This window comes from Canis aureus, chromosome 22 (assembly GCF_053574225.1).
Source record: "Canis aureus isolate CA01 chromosome 22, VMU_Caureus_v.1.0, whole genome shotgun sequence".
Classification (NCBI taxonomy): Eukaryota; Metazoa; Chordata; class Mammalia; order Carnivora; family Canidae; genus Canis; species Canis aureus.
In genome coordinates, this window is record NC_135632.1 from 48,662,790 (window position 1) to 48,689,206 (window position 26,417).

Here is a 26,417-nt window from a genome sequence, read left to right on the forward strand (position 1 = left end):
TCTAACAGGAGATTTTTATACAGTAGCTATATATTTTATTATTGATATTTTTATAGTTATTAATTTTAAAATACTTGTTCTCATATTTAAAATTTAGTTTTTGCTGTTGATAAAATACACTTATTAGAGAAGCTCTGGGAATAGAATGTTTCTTAAATTGTTGACAGTGCCACAACCAGAGGCAACCTCCTTTAAATATGTTAGTATATTTCTTACTATCTTGCCCTGAAGCCTAGTTTTGATCTTTTTAAAAATCATTGCTCAATTTTAAAGCACATAAGAAGAAAATTAGATTTTAGTATTAAGCTTTGGATATCCTGCGTTTTTTTTTTACGATTTTATTTATTTATTCATGAGAGAGCAAGGCAGAGACGTAGGCAGAGGGAGAAGCAGGCTCCATACAGGGAGCCTGATGTGGGACCACGCCCTGAGCCAGAGGCAGTTGCTCAACCACTGAGCCACCCAGACATCCTGGATAACCTGAGTCTTAATTTTGTCAGTCTAGTCCAGCATTTTATATCATTGAGGAAAAGATGGACTCTCATTAGGTTCTTTTGGAGTATTTGAGAAGCAGTTTAGAAGAAGAAAACTAAAGCTTGGATTGTTTTCATTATTCCATAAGAAAGCCCAGAGAAATGAAGTGTCGAAATATACAATCATAAAAGCAGCTAAAGGAAACTTGAATATCTTAATTTGGGGGGATTGATTAAATATTATCCAAAATGCAAGAACCATAGAGTTTAGAAAAGACGACTAAAATTAACCACATAGGGATCCCTGGGTGGCGCAGCGGTTTAGCGCCTGCCTTTGGCCCAGGGCACGATCCTGGAGACCCAGGATCAAATCCCACGTCGGGCTCCCGGTGCATGGAGCCTGCTTCTCCCTCTGCCTATGTCTCTGCCTCTCTCTCTCTCTCTCTGTGACTATCATAAATAAATAAAAATTAAAAAAAATAAAATAAAATAAAATAAAATAAAATTAACCACATAATCATGTAAAATTTTTTTATCATTAAACACACACACACTGAAGCAGGTCACAAGACAGATCACATGATGGCATTGGAAATATTTGAAACATGTGACAGAAGATTTCTATAACATACAAACAGGTAACCAACAGGAAAAACATCTGTAACCAAATTTAAAAATAGATAAAGAAAAGAAAGAAGCAGTGTGTAACAAAAAAAAAAAAAAAAAAAAAAAAGAAGCAGTGTGTACATTACAGGATAAGAAGTACAAATGCCTAATAAACATGAGAAGATAGTTGCTCAGCCATAGTAGTATTTATTTATTTTTTTAAAGATTTTATTTATTTATTCATGGAATGAGAGAGAGAGAGGCAGGCAGAGGGAGAAGCAGGCTCCATGCAGGGAACCTGACCTGGGACTCTATCCCCGGTCTCCAGGATCACACCCCAGGCTAAAGGTGGCGCTAAACCGATGAGCCACCTGGGCTGCCGCATAGTAGTATTTAAAGAAGTGTGAACTGGGCAGCCCCGGTGGCGCAGCAGTTTAGCGCCGCCTGCAGCCCAGGGCGTGATCCTGGAGACCCTGGATCAGTCCCACATCAGGCATCTCTGTATGATGCCTGCTTCTCCCTCTTCCTGTGTCTCTGCCTCTCTCTGTGTGTCTCTATGAATAAATAAATAAAATCTTAAAAAAAAAAAAAAGAGTTAAAAAAGAAAGAAAGAAAGAAGTGTGAACTGAAAGAGCAGTGGAGACTTTAACAAGCAAAAGCAGGAATTTATGTATTCTGTTTTATGCATTCCTGCTATCATTAATATGTTGCCATAGTAAATGTGTCCATATATACTTATTCTGTCCAGTTTCTAGATAATATTTTTTGTGGACAAAATACATATAATGTTACTAAGAAGTATTTTTTGTCCTTTGCACTATTGTATCATTTGCCTATTATTAAAAATTAAATCAGGGCAGCCCCGGTGGTGCAGCAGTTTAGCGCCGCCTGCAGCCTGGGGCCTGATCCTGGAGACCTAGGATCAAGTCCCACATCGGGCTCCTGCATGGAGCCTGCTTCTCCCTCCTCCAGTGTCTCTGCCTCTCTCTCTCTCTCTTTGTCTATCATAAATAAATAAATAAATCTTTAAAAAAATTAAATCAGGAAAAAGATTAAGCAGGGTAACCAAATCAATGGGTAGGGTTGGTTTATCACCTAAAACAAAGGATTTTAAAAGTAAAGGAGCTTACAGAATTTTCGCATGTCGCAAATTTCAGGTGCCTTGTAAACTTTTCTATAAGGATTAGGTGGAATTGCTGTTTCATTGCCAGTTCTTGTGTGGCATGTATCAACAGTAAAATTTTAGGATAGATTTGTTTGTGGTTTTTTTTTTTTTTTTCAGGTGAATGCTTGAGATGCATGTTCTGGAATAATCTTGGTTGCATTCATTTTGCCATGAGCAAGCACAATCTGGGAATTTTCTACTTTAAAAAGGCTTTACAGGAGAATGACAATGTTTGTGCACAGCTCAGTGCAGGCAGCACTGATCCAGGTGAGCCCATTGCTGGGGGATAGTCATATTTTTCTACTAGAGGAGAGCACGATATTAAAGAGCAAGCAACCGAGCACTGAGTGATATATAAAATTGTTGAATCACTGTATTGTATACCTAAAACTAATATAATATGGTACATAAATTATACTAGAGTTTAAAAAGTAATTTTTTCTAAAAGAATAAATAGGTAGATAGTGATCAAGTGTCTGGTCAAAATGCATCCGTATGTGCCTACCTACAGTTAACATTGACCCTGATCAACAGGTTTATTCAAAAAAAAAACAAAACAAAACAAAAACACGTTTATTCGAGATTTTTAGTAAATAATTGCTACTTCAAATATTAAGGAAATTTAAATTACATTCACTTTTTCATGGACTTGAAAATCAGTAATCACATATGGTAATGTTATACAGCAAAATATGTTGCTAAGATTTCTCGACTGTGCTAAACATTTTTTTGTTTTGTTTTGGTTTTCTTTTTTCAAAGTAAGCTATAAGCCCACCCTAGGGCTTGAACCATGACCCTGAAACTCGCATGCTCTACAGACTGAACCAGCTGGGCACCCTAGTTTTATTATAGCTTCTTTCCAAGGTTTCACTATAGGTAGCACCTGTCAATCTTTTTTCTTTTTCTTTTTTTTTGCACCTGACAATCTTTGAGCAAATTCCTAAAGTCTATAACTGTATTTATTATTCATATGGTATGGATCCTTGACCTGGAATGCTTAAAAGCAATTATTTAGCTTTTTTAAATTAAAAAAAAAAAACTGATGAAAAATGCATCCAGAATCATAAGTAGTCTTATTTTATTATAGACTGTGAAACTTTGAATAAGCAAGTGAACCATAGTCATTGTGGGTATTGGTATATTAATTTTTATTTTCATAGTAAAGTTCCCTGAACCCTCACTAACATTAGCTATATACTTCTGGCTAAGGCAGCCCAGATGGCCCAGCGGTTTAGTGCCGCCTTCAGCCCAAGGTGTGATCCTGGAGACCTGGGATCGAGTCCCACGTCGGGCTCCCTGCATGGAGCCTGCTTCTCCCTCTGCCTGTGTCTCTGCCTCTCTCTCTCTCTCTCTCTCTCTCTCTGTGTGTGACTATCATAAATAAAAAAATAAAATAAATAAAAAATAAAAGATTGATAGGAGTCGGTGGGTCCTCTCTCTCTTTGCCTTTCTGGACCATTGTTGCCTGCCTGAGGAGCTAGCAAATGAGAAGAGACATCTCTGGCCACACCAGCACAGACAACTGAGATGACTCTGGGGAATATTTGTGAGGTTGGGGATGAAGGTCTTCACTGGTCAAGAGCTATTACAACTTCACACTGGGGTCATTGGTATTAAGTAAGATAGTATTTAAGTATTTAGTGGAATAAGTGTTTTCAATGTAACTGTTACTTTAATGATTTTCTTTCTTACCTAATTTATATCATTAGGCAAAAAATTTTCAGGACGACCTATGTGTACATTACTAACCAACAAGAGGTATGAGTTGCTGTATAACTGTGGCATTCAGCTTCTTCACATTGGAAGACCTCTTGCTGCCTTTGAGTGTCTGATTGAAGCTGTTCAGGTTTATCATGCAAATCCACGCCTTTGGCTAAGGCTGGCTGAATGCTGCATTGCTGCAAATAAAGGGGTGAGTGCTCCTTGGGTATCTTTTTGAACCTATACTGTGCCCCCAACTTGTTACATAGCAAAAAATATTTGGAAACATACAAGACTTCATTCCCTTTTTAATTCAGGGAATTTATAAACTGTTCTTTAAAGGTTGGACAAAGGTTTAGTTTCTTAAAGTCATTTGTTAACGTTCTGGTTCTTAAAGTATAGCAGCCTGTATCAGCAGTCAGATTAAAGAGGTGAAGCCAATGAGAGGGTTGTGCCTGCTGGAATAGAGGTCTGCTAGCTGCTATTGGCTCCTGGGGCAGGGGCCATATCATCTATCTGCTGGTGTGAGTGGTACATGCCGCAGATAGTTAGAGAAGGACTGATACTAACACCATGAATGTGGAAAGAAGTGTATGACACTGCATTTCCTTCAGTGCCTAGGCACTTTACTTTTGATTCAGTGAATGGTTCAGGATTATCAGGCTGTCTCTCTCACACCTTTGTCCACAGTGACTGTGAGAAATAGGCCAGTTTACATGGGTGTCCTTGCATATGATATCTGCATGTGATGGTTGGTGGAAGCCTTGGGAATCTCAAGTGGGGAGTGGTCAGTGAAGGGTAGGAGACAGGTTGTATCGGAATTACCAGATGCCTGTATTACCCCGTTTCCTGCCCACCCCCCACCCTTGCTGCACCTTTGGCCATGTAGAGATTGGGAGGTATGGCACCTAAGATTTGCCTGCCATAGATGATATAGATGTTTATGCACTCTTACTGCTGAACAGCACTTCCTGAGAAACAGCTGCAAAAACTACCATTGAGAAGTATGTTTGCCTGGTAGTTTTCAGACGATACTTAAAAGTAGTTTATGATTTGGGTATACCACTAGGGAAAGAGATAAGTAGTATCTTTGAAGGGCTTTAATGATTTATTTAGTTGTAATTTGCCTTTTAAAAGACAACTTTCTTGGGGTGCCTGTGTGGCTCAGTGGTTGACCATCTGCCTTCCGCTCAGGTCATGTTCCCAAGATCCTTGGATCGAGTTCTGCATCGGACGGACTCCCCAGGAAGCCTGCTTCTTCTGCCTATGTCTCTGCCTCTCTCTCCGATTCTCTCATGAATAATAAATAAAATCTTTTTAAAAAAGTAAAAGGCAACTTTCTTATTGGATAATTCTTAAATTAACTGACAGTTCTAGGGAGTATTTATACTTTTTTAAAAAATAAGAACTCTAGAAATCGCTTATTCTCTTTAATCCATTCATGAATTTAAGTGTTGGAGGCATCTCATTTGAATAATTACTGGAAACCAGGGGATTATTATATCTTCCAAAGAGTAGAGAAATACAGTAGGGTTTTTAATATTTCTTTTTAAAATACTTATTTTTAGAAATAGTACTTTTAGGATTGTCTTCATTCTGTGGATTTTATTATGAACCCCCCCCGCCCCATTTTCTTCTCCAGAATTCTAAGTTTCTAATTTTTAAAAAATGGTAGGGGTGCCCTGGATGGCTCAGTTGGTTGAATATCCAACTCTTGGTTTCTGCCTACATATCAGGGTCATGGGATCAAGCCCAGCCTAAGGGCTCTGCACTCAGCCGGGAGTCTGCTTGGGATTCTCCGTCCTCCTGCTCACATGCAGTCTCCCTCTCTCTCAAATAAATAAATAAAATCTTGGGATCCCTGGGTGGCGCAGCGGTTTGGCGCCTGCCTTTGGCCCAGGGCGCGATCCTGAAGACCCGGGATCGAATCCCACGTCGGGCTCCCGGTGCATGGAGCCTGCTTCTCCCTCTGCCTGTGTCTCTGCCTCTCTCTCTCTCTGTGTGACTATCATAAATAAATAAAAATTTATTTAAAAAAATTTTTTTTGAATAAATAAAATCTTTTTTTTTTTTTAAATGGTAGGGCAGCCCAGGTGGTTCAGCGGTTTAGCGCCACCTTCAGTCCAGGGCATGATCCTGGAGACCCAGGATCGAGTCCTACATCAGGCTCCCTGCATGGAGCCTGCTTCTCCCTCTGCCTGTGTCTCTCTCTGCCTTTCTCTCTCTCTCTCTCTCTGTGTCTCTCATGAATAAAATCTTTAAAAAAAAATGGTAAAGATGACTTGATTGCCATAATTTGGTGAATCTCAGAATATTCAATTTGTGCTATAAATAAGGAATTTGTCAAAAATAATTAGCTTTTGTCTATGCTTCTCCTTCTAAAAAGGATCTGAAGTGCCCTAAAAGACAGTAAAAAACAACCCCCAAAACACTCTTGAATAAAACCAGAAAGCAAAATCCCAATTGTAGATATTATATTGTAGATTATATTATAAACTCCAAATAAAATTCCATAAAATGTATATCATCAATAAAGAAGGAATACTGAACAAAGCAGTTGGCACCTTCAGAAATAACAGTTTTGAATAAAAAGAACCAACTTAAGTTTTAAGTTTGTGATGCTAAGGAGATGATTTATGTCCTGTTTATCTGGCACATTGCTTCAGACTGCTTTTGGCAAAAGTAGGGCTTATGCTTACTTGGCTAGGTTAATATATGAGAGAAGATCTGCTAATCATTAAATATAGACAATTGTAGGGAGCATATTTAAGCAATTTAAGGGAAGGCTACTGAAATTCAGATATGTTGAGTGCTATTTGTTATGGCACTGTAAAGTAATATTTTAATTGCAATTCTACATCATGACTAATCTGACACACTTTTTGCCTATTGGTGTATTATTGTGGATTTTTAGTTCCATCCCATCTTTGTTTTCATCTGTCGCATCTTTAAATCTACCCATCTGATCAGCTTGTGTTACCTTAAGGATGAGGAAAGAATATATGGATGAATCCTTATAAATTTATTACCACCACTAGGAAAAGAAGTCAGAATGGAAGTCCCTCCCAGTAATGGTTCAAAATATCCATTTTCTGTAATTTTTCATTAATATTGCTTGGCTGCCTCCTCAGCACAAAATTTCCAATCAGAGGGGCACCTGGGTGGCTCAGTGGATTAAGTGTCCAGCTCTTGTTTTCTCCTCAGGTCGTGATCTCACAGTGGTAGGATCAAGCCCCGAGTTGTGCTTTGTGCTCAATGTGGTGTCTGCTTCAGATTCTCTTTCCTTCTCCCTCTCTCAAATAAATAAAATATTTTTTTAAAAGATTTTATTTATTTATTCATGATAGACACAGAGAGAGAGAGGCAGAGACACAGGCAGAGGGAGAAGCAGGCTCCATGCACCGGGAGCCCGACCTGGGATTCGATCCTGGGTCTCCAGGATCGCGCCCTGGGTCAAAGGCAGGCGCTAAACTGCTGTGCCACCCAGGGATCCCTAAATAAAAGATTTTTAAAATTCTTCAAACAGAGCAGTTTTGTATTTTTTAAGCATGTTGTATTTTTTAAGCATTATGTAATATTTTCTGTTTAAAATGAATATGCAAGTGAACCCTTGTTTTATTAGAAGTCATAAATAGAAGTATAACCATAATAAACTTACAGTAGGAGCAATAAGTAACAGTACAGAAACATTGTGCTTAGAGAAGGACTTTTTTGCAGGGCAGAGTTTAGCTCTGCAAGTTTGTATGGATTGGCTCCAGTTTATTCCTGCATTATGAGAATCTGCCTGACTATAAAATGATAGTTGGGAATCCACTTGCAGACAATTCCAAGACTTTGAGTGAAAGGGAAGATAAAGGCAGTTTGGATACTATCAAGTTCCCATAGTAAGATGATGCATCTTAGTGAAATATCCCAAAATACTATATATATGTAAGGAACTTTACATTCCATAAAATGTATATTTTCAGTTTAATGTTTTCAGGGCTTTAAGCATTTTAATTTCCTAGAAGGCAAGAATTGTGCCCATGTTAATTTTAACATATAGCTTGTCTGAATTTATACGTTGTTGACCATTTAATGTTTTCAATAAGAAGGATAAGATTGGAGCGCCTGGGTGGCTCAGTACGGTGTCTACCTTTGGTTTGGGTCGTGATCTCAGGGTCCTGAGATCACGGCCCCATGTTGGCCTCCCTGCTCAGCAGGGAGTCTGCTTCTCTCTCTGCCCGTACCTACCTCATGTTTGCTCACTAGCTCACTACTCTCTCTCAAATAAAAAAAGAAGAAGAACAAGATATGTGTTTCAGAAGGCAGAGTTGCTTCCCTTTTTCGCTTTTTGTGGCTCTCTTATGTTTCCTTACTCTGATGTCAAAGTGCCCTTAATATACAGCATTGTATATTCTACCCTGGCATGTAGAATATTTTTTTTAAGATTTTATTTATTTATTCATAGAGACACAGAGAGAGGCAGAGACACAGGCAGAGGGAGAAGCAGGTTCCATGCAGAGGGCCTGACATGGGACTCGATCCAGGGTCTCCAGGATCACACCCTGGGCTGCAGGCGGCGCTAAACTGCTGCGCCACCGGGGCTGCCCCATGTATAATATTCTAAATAAATCATTCTAAGTAAATGTTTGAGTCAATCTTGATTTGCCTTTTTTCCTGAGCATAACCTTAAACGTGACACCTGGGTGGCTCAGCGGTTGAGCGTCTGCCTTCACTTCAGGATGTGATCCCGGAGTTCCAGGATTGAATCCCGCATCAAGCTCCTGCATGGAGTCTACTTCTGCTCCCTCTGCCTGTATCTCTGCCCTCTCTCTGTATCTCATGAATAAAGAAATAGAATCTTAAAAAAAAAAAAAATAACCTCAAACTTCATAATACAATATAGCATGCATCGCATGCATCACAGACGTCCAGCTCTATGTACTAATTAGCTACTCCTCTTCAATACAGAACCTGTTTTCCTTTATCACCAAAACTCCACATTGATGGATCTTAGAAACTTCCTTGGTTTAACTGGAGAAATATTAGATCATTTTTCACATCCTGTCTTGTAATTGTATTAAATTAATTGGAAATCATTTGTATTTTGTAGACTGCTGAACAAGAAACTAAAGGCCTTCCAAGTAAGAAAGGAATTGTACAGTCTATTGTTGGTCAAGGCTATCATCGTAAAATAGTTTTGGCATCACAGTCCATACAGAATACTGTATATAAGTAAGTATTTTGCAAAGAGAAAATATAGATACTTCATATTGTCTCACAAATGTTATTTTTGTATAAGAACATACTTAAGGGATCCCTGGGTGGTGCAGTGGTTTAGCGTCTGCCTTTGGCCCAGGGCGCGATCCTGGAGACCCGGGATCAAATCCCACTTCGGGCTCCCAGTGCATGGAGCCTGCTTCTCCCTCTGTCTATGTCTCTGCCTCTCTCTCTCTCTCTCTCTCTCTCTCTCTCTCTGTCTGTCTCTGTGTGACTATCATAAATAAATAAAAATTAAAAAAAATTTTAAGAACATACTTAAGACTTACCATTTTATAGGAGAAACCACTTTGTAACTGGCTTTTATTGCTGCTTCTAAAAATAGATGCCCATAAAAAAAAAAAATAGATGCCCATATATACGTTCGCAGTGAATATTACCTGACATAGGATTTCAGTTTATTACATCTGTGCTGAAACTGTTGATGCCCTAAGAGACCCTGCTCTATTCAATACCATTATTCAAAATGTCCAGAAGAGGGCATCTTGATGTTTCCTTTTTATGCAATTTATCACTGATGCTTTTCATTTAGGTATTTTCTTTTTTTTTTTTTTTAAGATTTATTTATTCATGAGAGGCAGAGACATAGGCAGAGGGAGAAGTAGGCTCCCTGCAGGGAACCCAATGTGGGATTCCATCCTGGATCCTGAGATCATGCCCTAAGCCTAAGGCTGACCCTCAACCCCTGAGCCACCCAGGTGTCCCTCATTTATGTATTTTCTTATAGTCCCTAAAGCTAATTCGTAGTATTTGGAGAGAACGGTACTAATCCGTAAAAGTAGCCAAAGCATTAAAAAGCTGTCACATGTAAACTTTCAATTGAATAACTTTTAAGGGGCAGCCCTGGTGGCTCAGCCGTTTAGCGCCGCCTTCAGCCCAGGGTATGATCCTGGAGACCTGGGATCGAGTCCCATGTCGGGCTCCCTGCATGGAGCCTGCTTCTCCCTCTGCCTCTGTCTCTGCCTCTCTGTCTCTCTCTCTCTCTCTCATTAATAAATAAATAAAATATTTTTTTTAAAAATGAGTAACTTTTAAGTACGAACATCTTTATCTTGTATAAAGATTCTAATTTAGAGTTGCTATTATTTCTAAAGTAGTAGGCTTTGTAAAAAATTTCCTGAATTTTTTTTCTTTTCCAAAAAATAAAATTGTTATAATAAAAGTTTCCCCAGGGATCCCTGGGTAGCGCAGCGGTTTAGCGCCTGCCTTTGGCCCAGGGCGCGATCCTGGAGATCCGGGATTGAATCCCACGTCAGGCTCCCGGTGCATGGAGCCTGTTTCTCCCTCTGCCTGTGTCTCTGCCTCTCTCTCTCTCTGTGTGACTATCATAAATAAACGAAAAAAAAAAAAATTAATAAAAGTTTCCCCAAAGTTTTAAAATAGTATCTGGCACACAATATTTTGGTCTTAATTTATAATGCAGACTTTTTTTTTCAAGACTTAAGGTAAAGAATCATTTCCCACAATTTCAAAATTATTACTACTTTCCGGGACGCCTGGGTGGCTCAGCAGTTGGCTCAGGGTGTGATCCTGGGATCCAGGATTGAGTCCCACATCAGGCTCCTTATGGGGAACCCGCTTTTGCCTCCTGTGTCTCTGCCTTTCTCTCTCTCTCTCTCTCTCTCTCTCTCTCATGAATGAATGAATGAATAAATAAATAAAATCTTTAAAAATATATATATTATTACTTTTCACTTTTTTCCCTAATAAAGTTTAGTGTGGTGTGTCAAACCAATAGAAAGTTACATAAAATCTCAAAAAAAATTATAAGACAAAACTTAAAAATTAAGCATTTTCGAAAGCAAGGATCAACCAAAATAAGGCTCAGGGATCCCTGGGTGGCTCAGCGGTTTGGCGCCTGCCTTTGGCCCAGAGCGCGATCCTGGAGTCCCGGGATCGAGTCCCACGTCGGGCTCCCGGCATGGAGCCCGCTTCTCCCTCCTCCTGTGTCTCTGCCTCTCTCTCAATCTCTGTGTCTATCATAAATAAATAAATAAATCTTTAAAAAAAAAAAAAAAAAAACAGAATAAGACTCAGATGTGAAAATCTACTTCCTTTCTTTCCAGTTCTTTCTACACTTGCCCCAGCCCTCAGTACAATTTTACTTGTCTATTACTCTCCAGTTACATTAACATCGACATTGCAGATAACCTTCAAGTTGGTTGCTGTCCTTAGTCCCATTCCTAGAGATACAACTTGTATGATGTATATACTTGCAATCTATTATTCATACATTTTACATTTTATATGTAATATTTAGGATTTAGGTTCTTTAGGATTCTCATAATTGCTTATTTTCAAATTTCTACTTATCGGCAAATTTTCATTTATAATTATATCAGTTTTATTCCTGATAATTGAAAAGTCTTATTTATTTTTAAATTATTTAGCTAATTTGGTTTTGTTCTTTTAAGTGATGGACAATCTTCAGCCATTCCAGTAGCCAGTATGGAGTTTGCAGCCATTTGTCTCAGAAACGCCTTGTTGCTGTTACCCGAAGAACAGCAAGATCCAAAGCAGGAAAATGGATCTAAAAATAGTAATCAGTTAGGTGGGAACACGGAAAGCAGTGAAAGCAGTGAAACTTGCAGGTATTCTAATCCCTTTGGCCTCCTTTGGTGCAGCCCCTCGGGAATGAAGGACTTCATTGTAAGCCTCTTTGTCCTTTAGATGAATTCCTAAAATCTCCAGTCAGAATTCCCTAAATCCCCTGTTTTGAATAATAAGAAAGGAAAATATGAATGTTGAGTATTTCTGGAAGAGAGAAACTGAAGACTAAGTGAGGAGAGAACACTGGAAGAGAAGTGGAAAGAAACAGCTTCTCATTGACAAGAGGAATAGGTGTAAAGAAATCTTGTTGCACTCAGTGACGCACTTTGTTTTTACTTGCATTAAAATGAATACTTAGGGACGGCTGGGTGGCTCAGCGGTTGAGTGTCTGCCTTTGGCTCAGGGCATGATCCTGGGGTTCTGGGATGAGTCCCACATCGGACTCCCTGCATGGAGCCTGCTTCTCCTTCTGCCTATGTGTCTGCCTCTCTCTCTCTGTGTCTCATGAATAAATAAAATCTTTTTTAAAAATTATTTTAAAAATCATAAAGAGGGATCCCTGGGTGGCGCAGCGGTTTGGCGCCTGCCTTTGGCCCAGGGCGCGATCCCGGAGACCCGGGATCAAATCCCACATCGGGCTCCCGGTGCATGGAGCCTCCTTCTCCCTCTGCCTGTGTCTCTGCCTCTCTCTCTCTCTCTCTCTCTCTGTGACTATCATAAATAAATAAAAATTTAAAAAATAAAAAAATTAAAAAAATCATAAAGAAAATGAATACTTAAATCCTAAAACTTATCATTTCTTCTTAATCTCTGCCTTTTCTCTTAACATACTGTAAACCATTAACCTCCAGAATATTTCTTTAAATTTCTAGTTTTGTAGTATAAGTTCAGTATTATCCCAGTCTCTAGAAATTATGAGAGCTTCTAATAATAGTAAAGCTCCATTATATATAAAGTTCTTTTTACACATGGCACCTTTAAATTCAAGTCTTTCATCCTAGCATTTTTTTTAATTATGGTAGAAATATGTATATATATATTTTTTTAAGAAATATATTTATTAAGGAAAATTTGAAACAAAATTGTGGGGGGTTTAGTTTTATCCTCCAGGGGTTAATAAGTTTTATTATAGGTGATAAACAATCAGAAGACTGAGAAATGTGTGAAAATATAGGGGTGGTTTCCTTTGTAGAGATATTGTTTACAATTAGAAATTTTTAAAAGCATAAAAGCAGTATTGTGTATTGAAGGAAAGAAACTGAAATACAGTATAGCTTTAACACATTGGTGATGCCAAGTTACTAAGCATTTTTCATTGATTGTTTTTTGCTCATGTATACATTTGGCATTAAAAAAATTGCATGGAAGTGGGAATAGGGAAACAAAATTTTATATTTAATTGTTTATTTGCTCTTCATAATTCAGAAGCTATCTTTATTTTAGCAGTAAAAGCCATGATGGAGACAAATTCATTCCAGCTCCACCTTCTTCTCCATTGAGAAAACAGGAATTAGAAAACTTAAAGTGAGTATCTAAACAAAATTAATATAGCATATTATTGCATATATGTTATTTTTAATCTTCTTTATTTTGTTAATATTATGAATTGTATTTATGGAAGGTCAAATGTTAAACCAACCTTTCAATCTTAGATAAACCCCACTAACTAGTTTATTATCTATGTATTATCTAACTAACTAGAATGTATTATCTTTTTTACAAATTGTTAGGTTTGATTTATTAATATTTTGTTAAGAATATTTGCTTCTGGCCGGCTCAATCTGTAGAGTATGGGACTCTTGATCTCTTGGGGTCATGAGTGTGAGTCCCATGTTGGAGGTAGAGTTTACCTAAAAATTTGCTTCTAAAAAAAAATAAATAAAAACTAAAAATTTGCTTCTAGGTTCATGAGAAAAGTTGATCCATATTTTTCTTTCCTTGTAATGTTCTTGTCACACTTTGGTTTCAGGGTTATGCTGACCATATAAATGAGTTCAGAAGTGCTTCTTCCTCTTCTATTTTCTGAAAGAGTTTGTGTGAGATAGGTATTACTTCTTCCTCAAATGTTTAATAGAGTTCACCAGGGAAGCAGTCTGGCCTAAAAATTTTTTGTGGGAAATTTTTGATACTGAATTGAAATTCCTCGATAGATGAGAACTATTCAGGTTTCTTTCCTGTTTTAAAAAAATATTTATTTATTGGGGGGAGATGGGAATGCTAGCAGAGGGAAGGAGGCAAAGGGAAGGGGAGAGAGAATCTCAAACTGACTCCCTGCTGACTGTGAGATCCAATGTGGGACTCCAGTCCAAGGATTCTGTGATCATGACCTGGGCTGAAGTCAGTGAACTGGATACTTAACAACTGAGAGCCATCAGGATGCCCCTCACATTTTCTATTTCATCTGTATCAATTCGGGTAAAATATACTTTTGTCTGTGTACACTATAAGGCCTTTATTGGTTTGAACAGTCATATGTAAAAGAAATTTAAATCAGGGATGCCTGGGTGGCTCAAGCAGTTGAGCATCTGCCTTTGGCTCAGGGCATGATGCTGGGTCTGGGGATTGAGTCCCACATTGGGCTCCTTGCATGAAGCCTGCTCTCCTTCTGCCTTGTCTCTGCCTCTCTCTGTCTCTCGTGAATAGATAAATAAAATCTTTAAAAGAGGGAAAGAAAGAAAAGAGAAAAGAAAGATAAATTAATTTAAAGCAGTCTTTTAGAGGTGCCTGGTGGGCTCAGTTGGTGGAACATGCAACTCTTTCTTTTTTTTTTTTTCAAGATTTTATTTATTTGAGAGAGAGCAAGCATGAGCAGGGGGAGGGGCAGAGAGAAAGGTAGAAGCAGACTCCGCAGGATCCCTGGGTGGCGCAGCGGTTTGGCGCCTGCCTTTGGCCCAGGGTGCGATCCTGAAGACCCGGGATCGAATCCCACATCGGGCTCCCGGTGCATGGAGCCTGCTTCTCCCTCTGCCTGTGTCTCTGCCTCTCTCTCTCTCTCTCTCTCTCTGTGACTATCATAAATAAATACATACATACATACATACATACATACATACATACTCACTCTGCACTGGGCAGGAAGCCCAATGCAGGGCTATATCCCAGGACCCCAAGATCATGACCTGAGCTGAAGGCAGGTGCTTAACTGACTGAGCCATTCAGGCATCCCGAGCATGCAACTCTTGATCTCAGGGTTGTGAGTTTGAGCCCCATGCTGGATGTAGAGATTACTTAAAAATCCTTAAAGAAAAAAGTAGCCTTTTATATTTAGCCACATACTTAGCACTTTCAGCTGATTCTAGTTTCCATAAGATACCATTTCCCTTCATTCTGAGTATCTTCCTTCAACATTTCTTATAATACAGGTCATTTTCCTAGGGTTTTTTTTTTTTTTAAACTATTTAAATCTAGAATTGTCTTCTTTTTTTTTTTTTTTTAAGATGTTATTTATTCATGAGAGAGACACACACAGAGAGGCAGAGACACAGGCAGAGGGAGAAGCAGGCTACATGCAGGGAGCCTGATGTGGGACTCGATTCCGGGTCTCCAGGATCATGCCCTGGGCTGAAGGTGGCACTAAATCGCTGGGCCACCAGGGCTGCCCAAGAATTGTCTTTATTTCATCTTTATTCTTGGAGGATATTTTCGTTGAGAACAGAACTCTCTCGGTTGGTAGAGTGTATTTTTCCTTTCAGCTCTTTATAAAGGTCACTGCATTATCTTCAACCTCTGTTATTTTTTTTAAAGAGTTTTTCTTTATTCATGAGAGAGACCGAGAGAGAGGCAGAGACATTGAGGGAGAAGCAGGCTCCATGCAGGAAGTTGGATGTAGGACTCGATCCCAGAACCCCGGGATCACACCCTGAGCCAAAGACAGACACTCAACCGCTGAGCCACCCAGGCATCCCTAACCTCTGTTATTTCTGATTAGAAGTTCATAGTCATTGTGTTTTTCTGTCTATCTGTAGATTGTCTCTGTTTGCTCTGTTCATAGCAGTTAGACTATGAGGAGTATGATTTTCTTCATTTTTACTCTTGCCTTGGAGTTAGTTGACTTTCTATAAATTTATCTTTAAATACTTTTGATATGTTTTGACCATAATTTCTTCATATTATTTTTGGAACTAGGCTGAATGGTATAGCATTACTTTTAAGAGTGATTTCAATAATAGAACTTAAATTAAAATGGAAACAAAGAACCATTATTTTAAGAGCCATGATTTCTTAAATTCTTGCCTACTGCAGAAGAATGACAGAAGTACATTTAAATATTTATTTAGTTATTCATTGCTGGTAGCATTGTAAATTAATAGATTGTTTTTGGAAAATATTTCATTTATTACCATATTTTCTCCAACAAACAGTGCTAGCCTTAGCCTTGTGAAAGGTACAAGAGAATTAGAGGTAAAGGAAAAAACACTGCCTTCAAAAGCAGATGGTGAGGGGTGCCTGGATATCTCAGTCAGTTGAGTATCTGACTCTTGATTTCAGCTCAGGTACAATTTTAGGACTATGGGATCAAACCCTGAGCTTTGCTTAGCACTCAGTGGGGAGTCTGCTTCCCTCTCCTCCTCCTCCTCCCCTCTCTGAGCTCATAGGCGTGCTCGCTTGCTTAGACTCTCTCTCCAATAAATAAGTCTTAAAAAAAAAAAAAAAAGCAAATGGGAAATACTTAGGAGAAAATGATATAGGGAGCCTGGGTGGCTCAGTCTGTTAAGCATCTGCCTTCAGCTCAGGTCATGATCTTAGAGTCCTGGGATCAAGCCCCACATTGGGCTCCCTGCTTGTGGGGAGCCTGCTTCTCCCTCTCCCTTTGCCCCTCCTCCCCACTCATGTTCTCTCTCTCTCTCTCTCTCTCATTCTCTCTCTCTCTTCGTTCTCTCTCTCTCATAAATAAATAAATAAGATCTTTTAAAAATGATATTATTTAGTAGCTTAGTTATTAGGTGGTAAAATATGGGATGTCTCTTTTTTCTTGTGATATTTTAGTACCCTGAAAAATGAAAATATGACCTTTTTGTTTCTTTCCATCTGCTCAGAGTGCTCAATCTGATAACAAGGTTTACTGATGACTTGCACCTGTTTTTCTGTGAACCTCCTTTTGATAGAATTTACCATTTTCTTACTGGGTTTTTCCATCTTTTTTGTTTCTATTAGAGTTCTTATATATTACAGAAATTGGCCGTTATCATTTCTGAGATTGTTTGATATTTAGTTGTAAAACAGTTTCATTTTTTAAGTATCAAATTTATCACTCTTCTTTACATTTTGTCCATTTCATTTAATGTGTAGAAAGGCCTTCTTGCCTCCAAAGATTAGAAAATAATTCTCCCGTGTGTTCTTCTAACACTGTCACAAGCACCAATCTAAATTTTTGTTTCATTTAGAATCTATCATATAGGGCAGCCCGGGTGGCTCAGCGGTTTAGTGCCACCTTTGGCCCAGGGTGTGATCCTAGAGACCCAGGATCGAGTCCCATATCAGGCTCCCTGCATGGAGCCTGCTTCTCCCTCTGCCTGTGTCTATGCCTCTCTCTCTCTCTGTTTCTCTCATGAATAAATAAATAAAATCTTTTTAAAAATAGAATTTATTATATATAAGCAAAAAAGATAGAGATCTGTTCATTTAATTTTCAAATAAAGAAACAAAGGGGTGCCTGAGTGGCTCAATCAGTTAGGCATCTGCCATGACCTGCGCTCAGGTCATGATCCCAGAATCCTGGGATTATAGGGCCTTTGCTCAGTAGGTTGCCTGCTTCTTTTTTTTTTTTAAAGATTTTATTTATTTATTCATGAAAGACACACACACAGAGAGAGAGGCAGAGACACAGGCAGAGAGAGAAGCAGGCTCCATGCAGGGAGCCCGATGTGGGACTCGATCCCTGGACTCCAGGATCATGCCCTGGGCCAAAGGCAGGCACTCAACCGCTGAGCCACCCAGGAATCCCGGTTGCCTGCTTCTTTCTCTTTTTGTCTCTCCTCTTGCTTGTGCTCTCTCTCAAACAAATAAAGTATTTTTTAAAAAATAAAGTATGAAACTATAAAATGTTGAGATTTTGTCTAAACAATTTAAAATTACATTTTTATAAAATAGCATGTATATGTTTATTTGCATAAAAAAATTTAGAGGGATCTGTCAAAACCTTCATGATTATCCCTACATGGTGGAATAACTGATTATTTTCTTTTGGATATCTGTTTTTTCAAACTCTTTAAAAAGGAAGATATTTCATTCTTGTTAGTGATGCCCCTCCTTGCATGTCTAGTGTTTTTGGAGGAATATTGGCCAGCTGGTCATGCCCTTCTCTCTCTTCCCCCCGCCCCCCCCTTTCTTTCCATTTAAATAAAGATGTGCCTTTTTCTGATGCTGTCAGATCAGTGTGTTCATGACAGGGCATTGCTGTCCATGGGCAAAGGGCTTTATGCACCATGTTCACCTAAACAACAACTTTTTATTTATTTATTTTATTCTGTCAGAGTGTACCATAAATTTTCACTTGCATTAATGCTTTCTCTGTCCTGGGTTTTATCAGGGCAAGGAACTAATGCTCTGATTATATGAAGGAAAATCGTAAATCTCAAGTTAGTTAGATGAGGAATTGGTCATTTAAGATTTTGAAAGTGAAGTTTTGTTTTATTAAAGCCTGACAAAGGTAATTAAATGTTTTATTCAGTAATCTGTAGTTCATTAAAATTTCTTGAATTATCATATGAGTCATAAGATAGCAAGGAAATAAAAATAGTGTAACATATTGCCAGTGAAGAGGTGCCTGTGTGGCTCAGTCAGTTAAGTGTCCAACTTTGGATTTCAGGTCACATCATGATCTCAGGGTCGTGGAATTGAGCCCCGTTTTGGGCTCTGCGCTCAGTGTGGAGTCTGCTTCTGTCCATCTCCCTCTCCCTCTGGCCCCTGTCTCATTTGTATGGGCATGTGCATACTGGCACACGCACGAATCTCTTGCTTGCTCACTCGCTCTGAAATAAATAAATCTTTAAAAGAGATTTCCCATTTGACAATGTATCTTTAGAGATTGCTCTGTATTGGTACAAAGCTCTTTTCATCCTTTCTGATAGGTGTATAGAATTGTATTATATAGATATGCCATAATTTATCATTCTTTTATATTTAGCTGTTTATGTTTTCGGTCGTTGATATTACAAATAATGCTGTAGTGAACATCATTGTACATAGTTTTTAAGGAGAATCCTTAATAAAGTATTTTAAACAATTTTAAATTTGGTTTAATTTTTACAAATTTATTTGAGTACTTATCTTAGGATGGCTTTATGCAATTTAACAAGTATATTATTCTGTAATGGTTGAACAGCTGCAGAGCTGTGAAAATTAATTTTGCCTTCTGAAAATGGCATTAAAGAGAAGGGTATGTGCAGAGTGGCATACACCCTCTTTAAGTTTTATACCTTTCATGGCACAACTCTTTGCTTTCCACATGCCCTAGTGGGAGGATTGATGATTTTCAGAGAAAATAAAATTACTTCCCTATTTTTGTGGACAGGGACAAAGGGTCTCCTTAGGGAATTCCATCATCATAAAGTGAAGTAAAGATGGGTTTGCTGGTATATATTAACCTTTTTTCTTATGGAGCAGATGGGAGAAAGGAAATGGAACAAGATGGAAGGAGCCTTAGGGTAGATTTATAAAAAGAACTGCTATGCAAGACAGTAGTAATGGTAATGTGGAGACAAATGGTGCAGGAAAGGAGTAGTAAAAGATTTGTGTCCTAATTTTCAGAGCTATAAGAGCTCATAATGCAGTTGGGTGTGTTAAAGGGCAGTTCTGTGGCAGGAGCCAGCTGTCTTCTGTAGATGGAAGAAGACGGAGTAGATTGGTTTTCTGTTAAGATCATGGAATTCTTAGAGATTCCATCCATTTCTGACCTGAATTCTTTTATGTGATTGGAAAGGTCTGTGACTAGTGTATAGTTTAGCTTTTATGGACTATTATATCTGACCCTTTGTGCCCTATAATATCCAAGACATCAATGTAAAACCTCATTTTCTATTTCCAGCATAACTAATATGCAGTAAATTATCATGTGTGTTCTAAGGCCACTTCTTATAGTATGGATTCACAGCCTCTTGAATACTTTGATTTTTTTTTTCATTTGTATATAAATGAAGATGGGTTCCAAAAAATATTCATTCTAATCAAGTTTCAAGTATATTTTTGAAGACAGATGACACCTAAAGCAATTGTGAGATTCTGTATTAGAATTAAAATCGTTTTACAGAAGAATATTCTCAAAATTAAAACAAATTTGCCCCAAATCAGGAAATATCTCAGAAATCAACTAAGCAGTTTAATTGTGAGGCTCAGATGAACACTATTAGAATATTGTTCAGTTCCTGAATCACTCAGAGCACTGCAAAGCCATTGGTTTCATTCAATTAGGAAAGCAAACACAGATACACACACATACACATTCTACAGCCTTAAATAAGTGCTATGACTTAAAATTTTCAAAATAAAAAGTGATTCTATTTCTGGGTGCTTAGCAAGATAAATGAAAACTTTTTTTTTTTTAAGATTTATTTATTCATGAGAGACACAGAGAGAGAGGCAGAGACACAGGCAGAGGGAGAAGCAGACTCCATGCAGGGAGCCCGATGTGGGACTCGATCCCAGGTCTCCAGGATCACACCCTGGGCTGAAGGCGGCGCTAAACCACTGAGCCACCGAGGCTAGCCTTGGTGCTTACCAAGATAAGTGAAAACTTGTCCACACAATAAATCACAGCAGCTTTACTCATTATAGAAAAATTAGAAATAGCCCCAGTAACCATTAGTAGGAGAATGGATAACTAATAATCTACTGTATACATTGGAGTACTTATTGGCCATAAAAAGCAACAAATTGTTGCACATAAACATTCTTTTATGCAGCATAAGGTACCTAACATATCATTCCATTATGCCATTTATAGGACAGGCTAAACTATACAAAACTAATTTATGTTGATAGAAATCAGGGATCCCTGGGTGGCGCAGCAGTTTAGCGTCTGCCTTTGGCCCAAGGCGCAATCCTGGAGACCCGGGATCGAGTCCCACGTTGGGCTTCCGGTGCATGGAGCCTGCTTCTCCCTCTGCCTATGTCTCTGCCTCTCTCTCTCTCTCTCTCTCTCTCTCTCTCTCTGTGACTATCATAAATAAAAATTAAATCAGAGCAGTGGTTGGGAGGAATTGACTGGGAGAATCTTTCTTCAGTGATAGAAATGTTCTGTATCTTAATTGGGCTGGTGGTTACATGTATATATTCAAACTCCTCAAACTGTACACTTAAAGTGATGCATTTTAGTATATATAAATTATATCTCATTAAAATTTTAAGATATTGGGATACCTGGGTGGCTCAGTCGGTAGAGCATGTGACTTTGGATCTCAGGTTGTGAGTTTGAGTCCCATGTTGGGTGTAGAGATTACTAAAAAATTTGAAGTATTTTTAAATTTTACAAAAATTAATATAATTTTAAACATATTCTTTTGGTAAATATAATTTAACTACTAATGACTGATACATGGTCAGTTTCCCTTACATATCACTTACAAGGTGGCGGGACAGGAAAGATTTTATTATTCATGATAATAAAATCATGATATTTATTATTATTTATTAAATAATATTCATGATATTTATTATTAAGATTTTATTTATTCATGAGAAACACAGAGAGAGGCAGAGACAAAGGCAGAGGGAGAAGCAGACTTCCTGTGGGGAGCCCGATATAGGACTCCATCCTGGGGTCACGCCCTGAGCCAAAGTCGACACTCAACCAGTGAACCACCCGGGCGTCCCAAGAACTTTATTTCTTAACAACAGCAAAAAACCTATTTGTATTTAACATGTATTCCTGGGATCCCTGGGTGGCTCAGCAGTTTGGCGCCTGCCTTTGGCCCAGGGCGTGATCCTGGAGACCCGGGATCGAGTCCCACATCGGGCTCCCTGCACGGAGTCTGCTTCTCCCTCTGCCTGTGTCTCTGCCTCTCTCTCTCTCTGTATCTCTCATGAATAAATAAATAAAATCTTTAAAAAAATATGAATTTATTAAAAAAAAAATAGCATGCATTCTTTAAACCCAAGATTGCAGTGTCCAGTACCAGAGCCACTTACCATATCACTACTAAGCACATAAAAGTTACACTATTGGGCAGCCCGGGTGGTTCAGTGGTTTAGTGCCGCATTCAGCCCAAGGTGTGATCCTGGAGATCCGGGATCAAGTCCCACTTGGGGCTACCTGCACGGAGCGCTACTTCTGCCTGTGTCTCTGCCTCTCTCTCTGTCTCTCTGTCTCTCTCTCTCTCTCATGAATAAATAAAATATTAAAAAAAAAAAGGTGCGCTGTTTAAGTGTATGGTACAATAAGGGATTTCAAAACTACCAAAAATAATGTAAAATGTATCAGTAATGTTTATATTGATTATATGTTGAAATGATTTTTTTTTATAAAGATTTTATTTATTCATGAGAGACACAGAAAGAGAGGGAGAGAGAAGCAGGCTCCATGCAGGGAGCCCGACGCGGGACTCGATCCCAGGTCTCCAGGATCACACCCTGGGCCGAAGGCAGCGCTAAACCGCTGAGCCACCCGGGCTGCCCTGAAATGATACTTTAGATAGATTATTTTAAATATGTCAAAACTGGGCAGCCCCGGTGGCACAGCGGTTTAGCGCCTCCTGCAGCCCAGGGTGTGATCCTGGGGACCCGGGATCGAGTCCCACATCAGGCTGCCTGCATGGAGCCTGCTTCTCCTTCTCCCTGTGTCTCTGCCTCTCTCTCTCTCACTCTCTCTCTCTCTCTGAATAAATAAATAAATCTTTAAAAAATAAATAAATAATAAATATGTTAAAACTAATGCACCTGTTTCTTCTACTTTCTTTAATGTGTCCACTAGAAAATGTAAAGTACACTTTACAGCTCCAGTTACATTTCTATTGGACAGTGCTCTCTGAGTTTTTACTTTATCTTAGACTGCACGTGTTTACATGAGTTGATTGAGGCAGTCTTCAAGCAGACTCCTACTGAGTGCAGAGCCCTTTGTCAGGCTTGATCTCAACCATTCATGAGATGACGATCTGAGCCCAAACCAAGAGGCAGATAGATGCTTAACTGCTTAAGGGTCTGAGTCACCCAGGCGCCCCTGCTCTGAGTTTTTAGAACCCTGTTTGAATTGTTTGTATTTGTTGATACATGGTTTTTACAAATGTCTAATATTGTTACTATGCCAGTTTTCTTACATGCCATAATTTTAGCCATCTCTTCAGAGAAATTTTTATCTTAAAAGCCCTAATTAAAAAAAAAAAAAAAAAAAGCCCTGATTTCCAAATGAATCTTATTAGAATGTAGACCCTTCAGGCACCTGGGTGCCTCAGTAAGTAAAGCGTCTGCCTTCAGCTCAGGTCATGATCCTAAGGGATTCAGCCTGTCTTCAGGCTTGTTGCTCAGCGGGGAGTCTGCTCCTTCTGCTCATGGGCACGCCGCTCTCTCCCTTTCTCTCTTAAATACAATCTTTAAAAAAAAAAAGAATAGAGACACTTATGCAGGATTGATATTTTGGCCATCTGCTTTGATTTAAATATTGATGTTGCCACATGCATTTGAGAGATAATGATTTTCTTATACAGTGATTAGTTATAAGGGTATATTTTTAAGATCTTATTTAACAAAACATTTTTTTACTTTCTACTGATAGCTTATGTTTTTAAAACACTGAGATATAATTCACAAACCATGCAATTTACCCATTTAAAATTTACAACCCAGTGGTTTTTAGTGCATAGTTGTGCAACCATCACCACCGTCAATTTTAGAACACTTTCATCACCTCAAAAAGAAACCATGCAACCCTTAGCTATCATCCCTTTGCCCCCAGTATACTCCCCAGCCCTAATTATTCTAGCTCTATAGATTTTTCTATTCTGGACTTTCATATGGATGGAATCAATGTTGGAGGCTTTTATGACTGGCCTCTTTCACGTAGGATAGTGAATGTTTTCAAGGTTTATCCAAGTTGTAGCAAGTATCATACTTGTTTTTATTGAATAATATTTCATCATATGGACACACCACATTTTATTTATCCTTTCATTCATTATAGACATTTGGATTATTTGTCTTTTTTAAGAAATTTATTTTTTAAGATTTATTTATTCATGAGAGACACAAAGAGAGGCAGAGACGTAGGCAGAGAGAGAATCAGGCTCCTCACAGGGAGCGGAATGGGGGACTCGGTCCCAGATCCCAGGATCATGCCCTGAGCAAAAGGCAGATACACAACTGCTGAGTCACCCAGGCATCCTACAGACTGATGCTTTTGAGCTTCTTTTCATGTTCTTATTGGGCATTTGTATATCTTCCTTGGAGAAATGTTTATTCAGATCTTCTTTCTATTTTGTAATTGGGTTATTGCCCTTTTATTGTGTTGTAAGAGTTCTTTATACATTCTAGACACAAGACCCTTATCATAGTTTACAATTATTTTTCCCATTCTATCAGTTATCTTCTTACTTTTTTGAAGGTAAACTTTGAGTCCCAGAAGTTTTTCATTTTAATTGAGGTAAAAAAAATAAAATTGAAGTGAAATTTTTTTAGTTTGATAAAGTTCAACTTATCTATTTTTTTTTTAAAAGATTTATTTTAGAACGTGAGTGGTGGGAGGATGGGGTGAAGGGAGAAGGAGGGAAATCCAAGCAGATTCCCCACTGAGCATGAAGCCCAACACGGGTTTGATCCGAGGACCCTGAGATGATGGCTCAAGCTAAAACTAAGCCTGACATCCAACTGACTCAGCCACCCAGGCACTTCTTGTTTGTTTTTTTTCTTTCTTTCTTTTATTGATCATACTTTTTTCTTTTTCTTTTTTTTTTTTTTTAAGATTATATTTATTTATTTGAGAGAGAGAGAACACAAGCAGGGACAAAGGGAGAAGGAGTCCTGGCCAAGCAGGGAGCCCGACATGGGGCTCAATCCCAGGACCCTGAGATCATGACCTGAGCTGAAGGCAGACACTTAACCAACTGAGCCACCCAGTTGCCCCTTGGTCATACTTTTTGTGTCCTATCTAAGAATCCATTGCCAAATCCAAGGTCATAAGGGTTGGCCCTTATGTTTTCTTCTTTTTTTTTTTTTTTTTTTAAGATCTTATTTATTTATTCATGAGAGACAGAGAGAGAGAGAGAGGCAGAGACACAGAGGAGAAACAGGCTCCCTGCAGGAAGCCCGATGTGAGACTAGATCCCGGGACTCCAGGATCACGCCCTGGGCTGAAGGCAGGCGCCAAACCGCTGAGCCACCCAGGGATCCCCCTTATGTTTTCTTCTAAGAGTTTTATAGTTTTTACCTGTTACATTTAGGTCTTTTATCTGTTTTTCCATTAATTTTTATATATGATATGAAGTAAGGGCTCAACTTAATTCTTTTGTGTACTAGTACCTTATTGTTTTTAAAAGATTTTATTTATTTATTCACGAGAATCGGGGGCAGGTTCAGAGAGAGAGAAGCCGGCTCTGCTTGGAAAAGAGAGCCTGATGTGGGACTTGATCCCAGGACCCCAGCATCACAACCTGAGCTAAAGGCAGACACTTAACCTTCTGAGCCACCCAGGTGCCCCCATACTAGTGCTTTATTAACAGGAAAGAAATAAGTTCATAGGATTAGTCACATATTAACATTTCCTTGTTGCATAGTGGTTTAATAGCCAGCTTGGGTGTGTACTGAGTCTTAAATATTGCATATTCTAGGACATCTTTGTTACTCATTCTGAGATTGTGATATTAATTGAACTTTTAATTTCTAAAACTAAAATGGAGGCTGCTCTAGAACTCGGAAGTAAGTGTAACAGAACTTGAAAAGGGTAGGAAATAATTTGGGGGCCTACATGGGAAATATCTGTATTAGAAATTAAAAATCATAGGGATGTCTGGGTGGCTCAGTGGTTGGGCGCATCTGCCTTCAGCTCAGGTCGTGATCCTGGAGTCCCGGGATCAAGTCTCACGTCGGGCTCCCTGAATGGAGCCTGCTTCTCCCTCTGCCTGTGTCTCTGCCTCTCTCTTTCTGTGTCTCTCATGAATAAATAAATAAATATTTTTTTAAAAAAATTAAAAATAGCACACAGAGTAAAAATGAAATTTCTATTTGCCTTTTTTTTTTATATATAAGAAGCTCAAAAATGGATTAAAAGAAGTATTCAGGGACGCCTGGATGGCTCAGTGGTAGAGCATCTACCTTTGGCTCAGAGCGTGATCCTGGATTCTCCGGATCGAGTCCCACATCGGGCTTCTTGCATGGAGCCTGCTTCTCCTCCCTCTGCCTCTCTTTCTGTGTCTCTCATGAATAAATAAAATCTTAAAAAAAAAAAAAAAAAAAGAAGTATTCAGATCAAATTACTCTACAAGCATAAATAATAGAACTTTTATTAGTTCATTTAGAATCTGATGTAATACTCAGTGAATGATTTCCCATTCAATTAAGAGGGCCCTCCCATGACCCAGTGTTTATGAGAGAAGATGAATCAAACAAATGGTTGATAACATAAATATTATAGGTAGTCCTCATGTACTTAGGAAATCCAGTTTCTTTTAGTGTTATCCTGTTGTAGCTCATGAGACATACCTAAAACAGAATTATAGCTAATAATCTTTTGAATCTCC

At 38.6% G+C, this 26,417-nt stretch overlaps 1 protein-coding gene across 7 annotated transcripts in view; it reads left to right on the plus strand.

The window, feature by feature from the left end:
• The window catches only part of CNOT10 (CCR4-NOT transcription complex subunit 10), a 74,204-nt gene that overhangs the window by 31,649 nt on the left and 16,138 nt on the right, over window positions 1-26,417 (plus strand). For 6 of the 7 annotated variants that reach the window (XM_077865922.1, XM_077865924.1, XM_077865920.1 and 3 more), the window contains 5 exons: window positions 2,362-2,511; window positions 3,954-4,156; window positions 9,041-9,162; window positions 11,622-11,798; window positions 13,201-13,281. In XM_077865922.1, the coding sequence (XP_077722048.1) occupies window positions 2,362-2,511; window positions 3,954-4,156; window positions 9,041-9,162; window positions 11,622-11,798; window positions 13,201-13,281 (733 nt within the window). The remainder of the gene's footprint in view (window positions 1-2,361; window positions 2,512-3,953; window positions 4,157-9,040; window positions 9,163-11,621; window positions 11,799-13,200; window positions 13,282-26,417) is intronic. The other variant, XM_077865919.1, reaches the window with a different exon arrangement.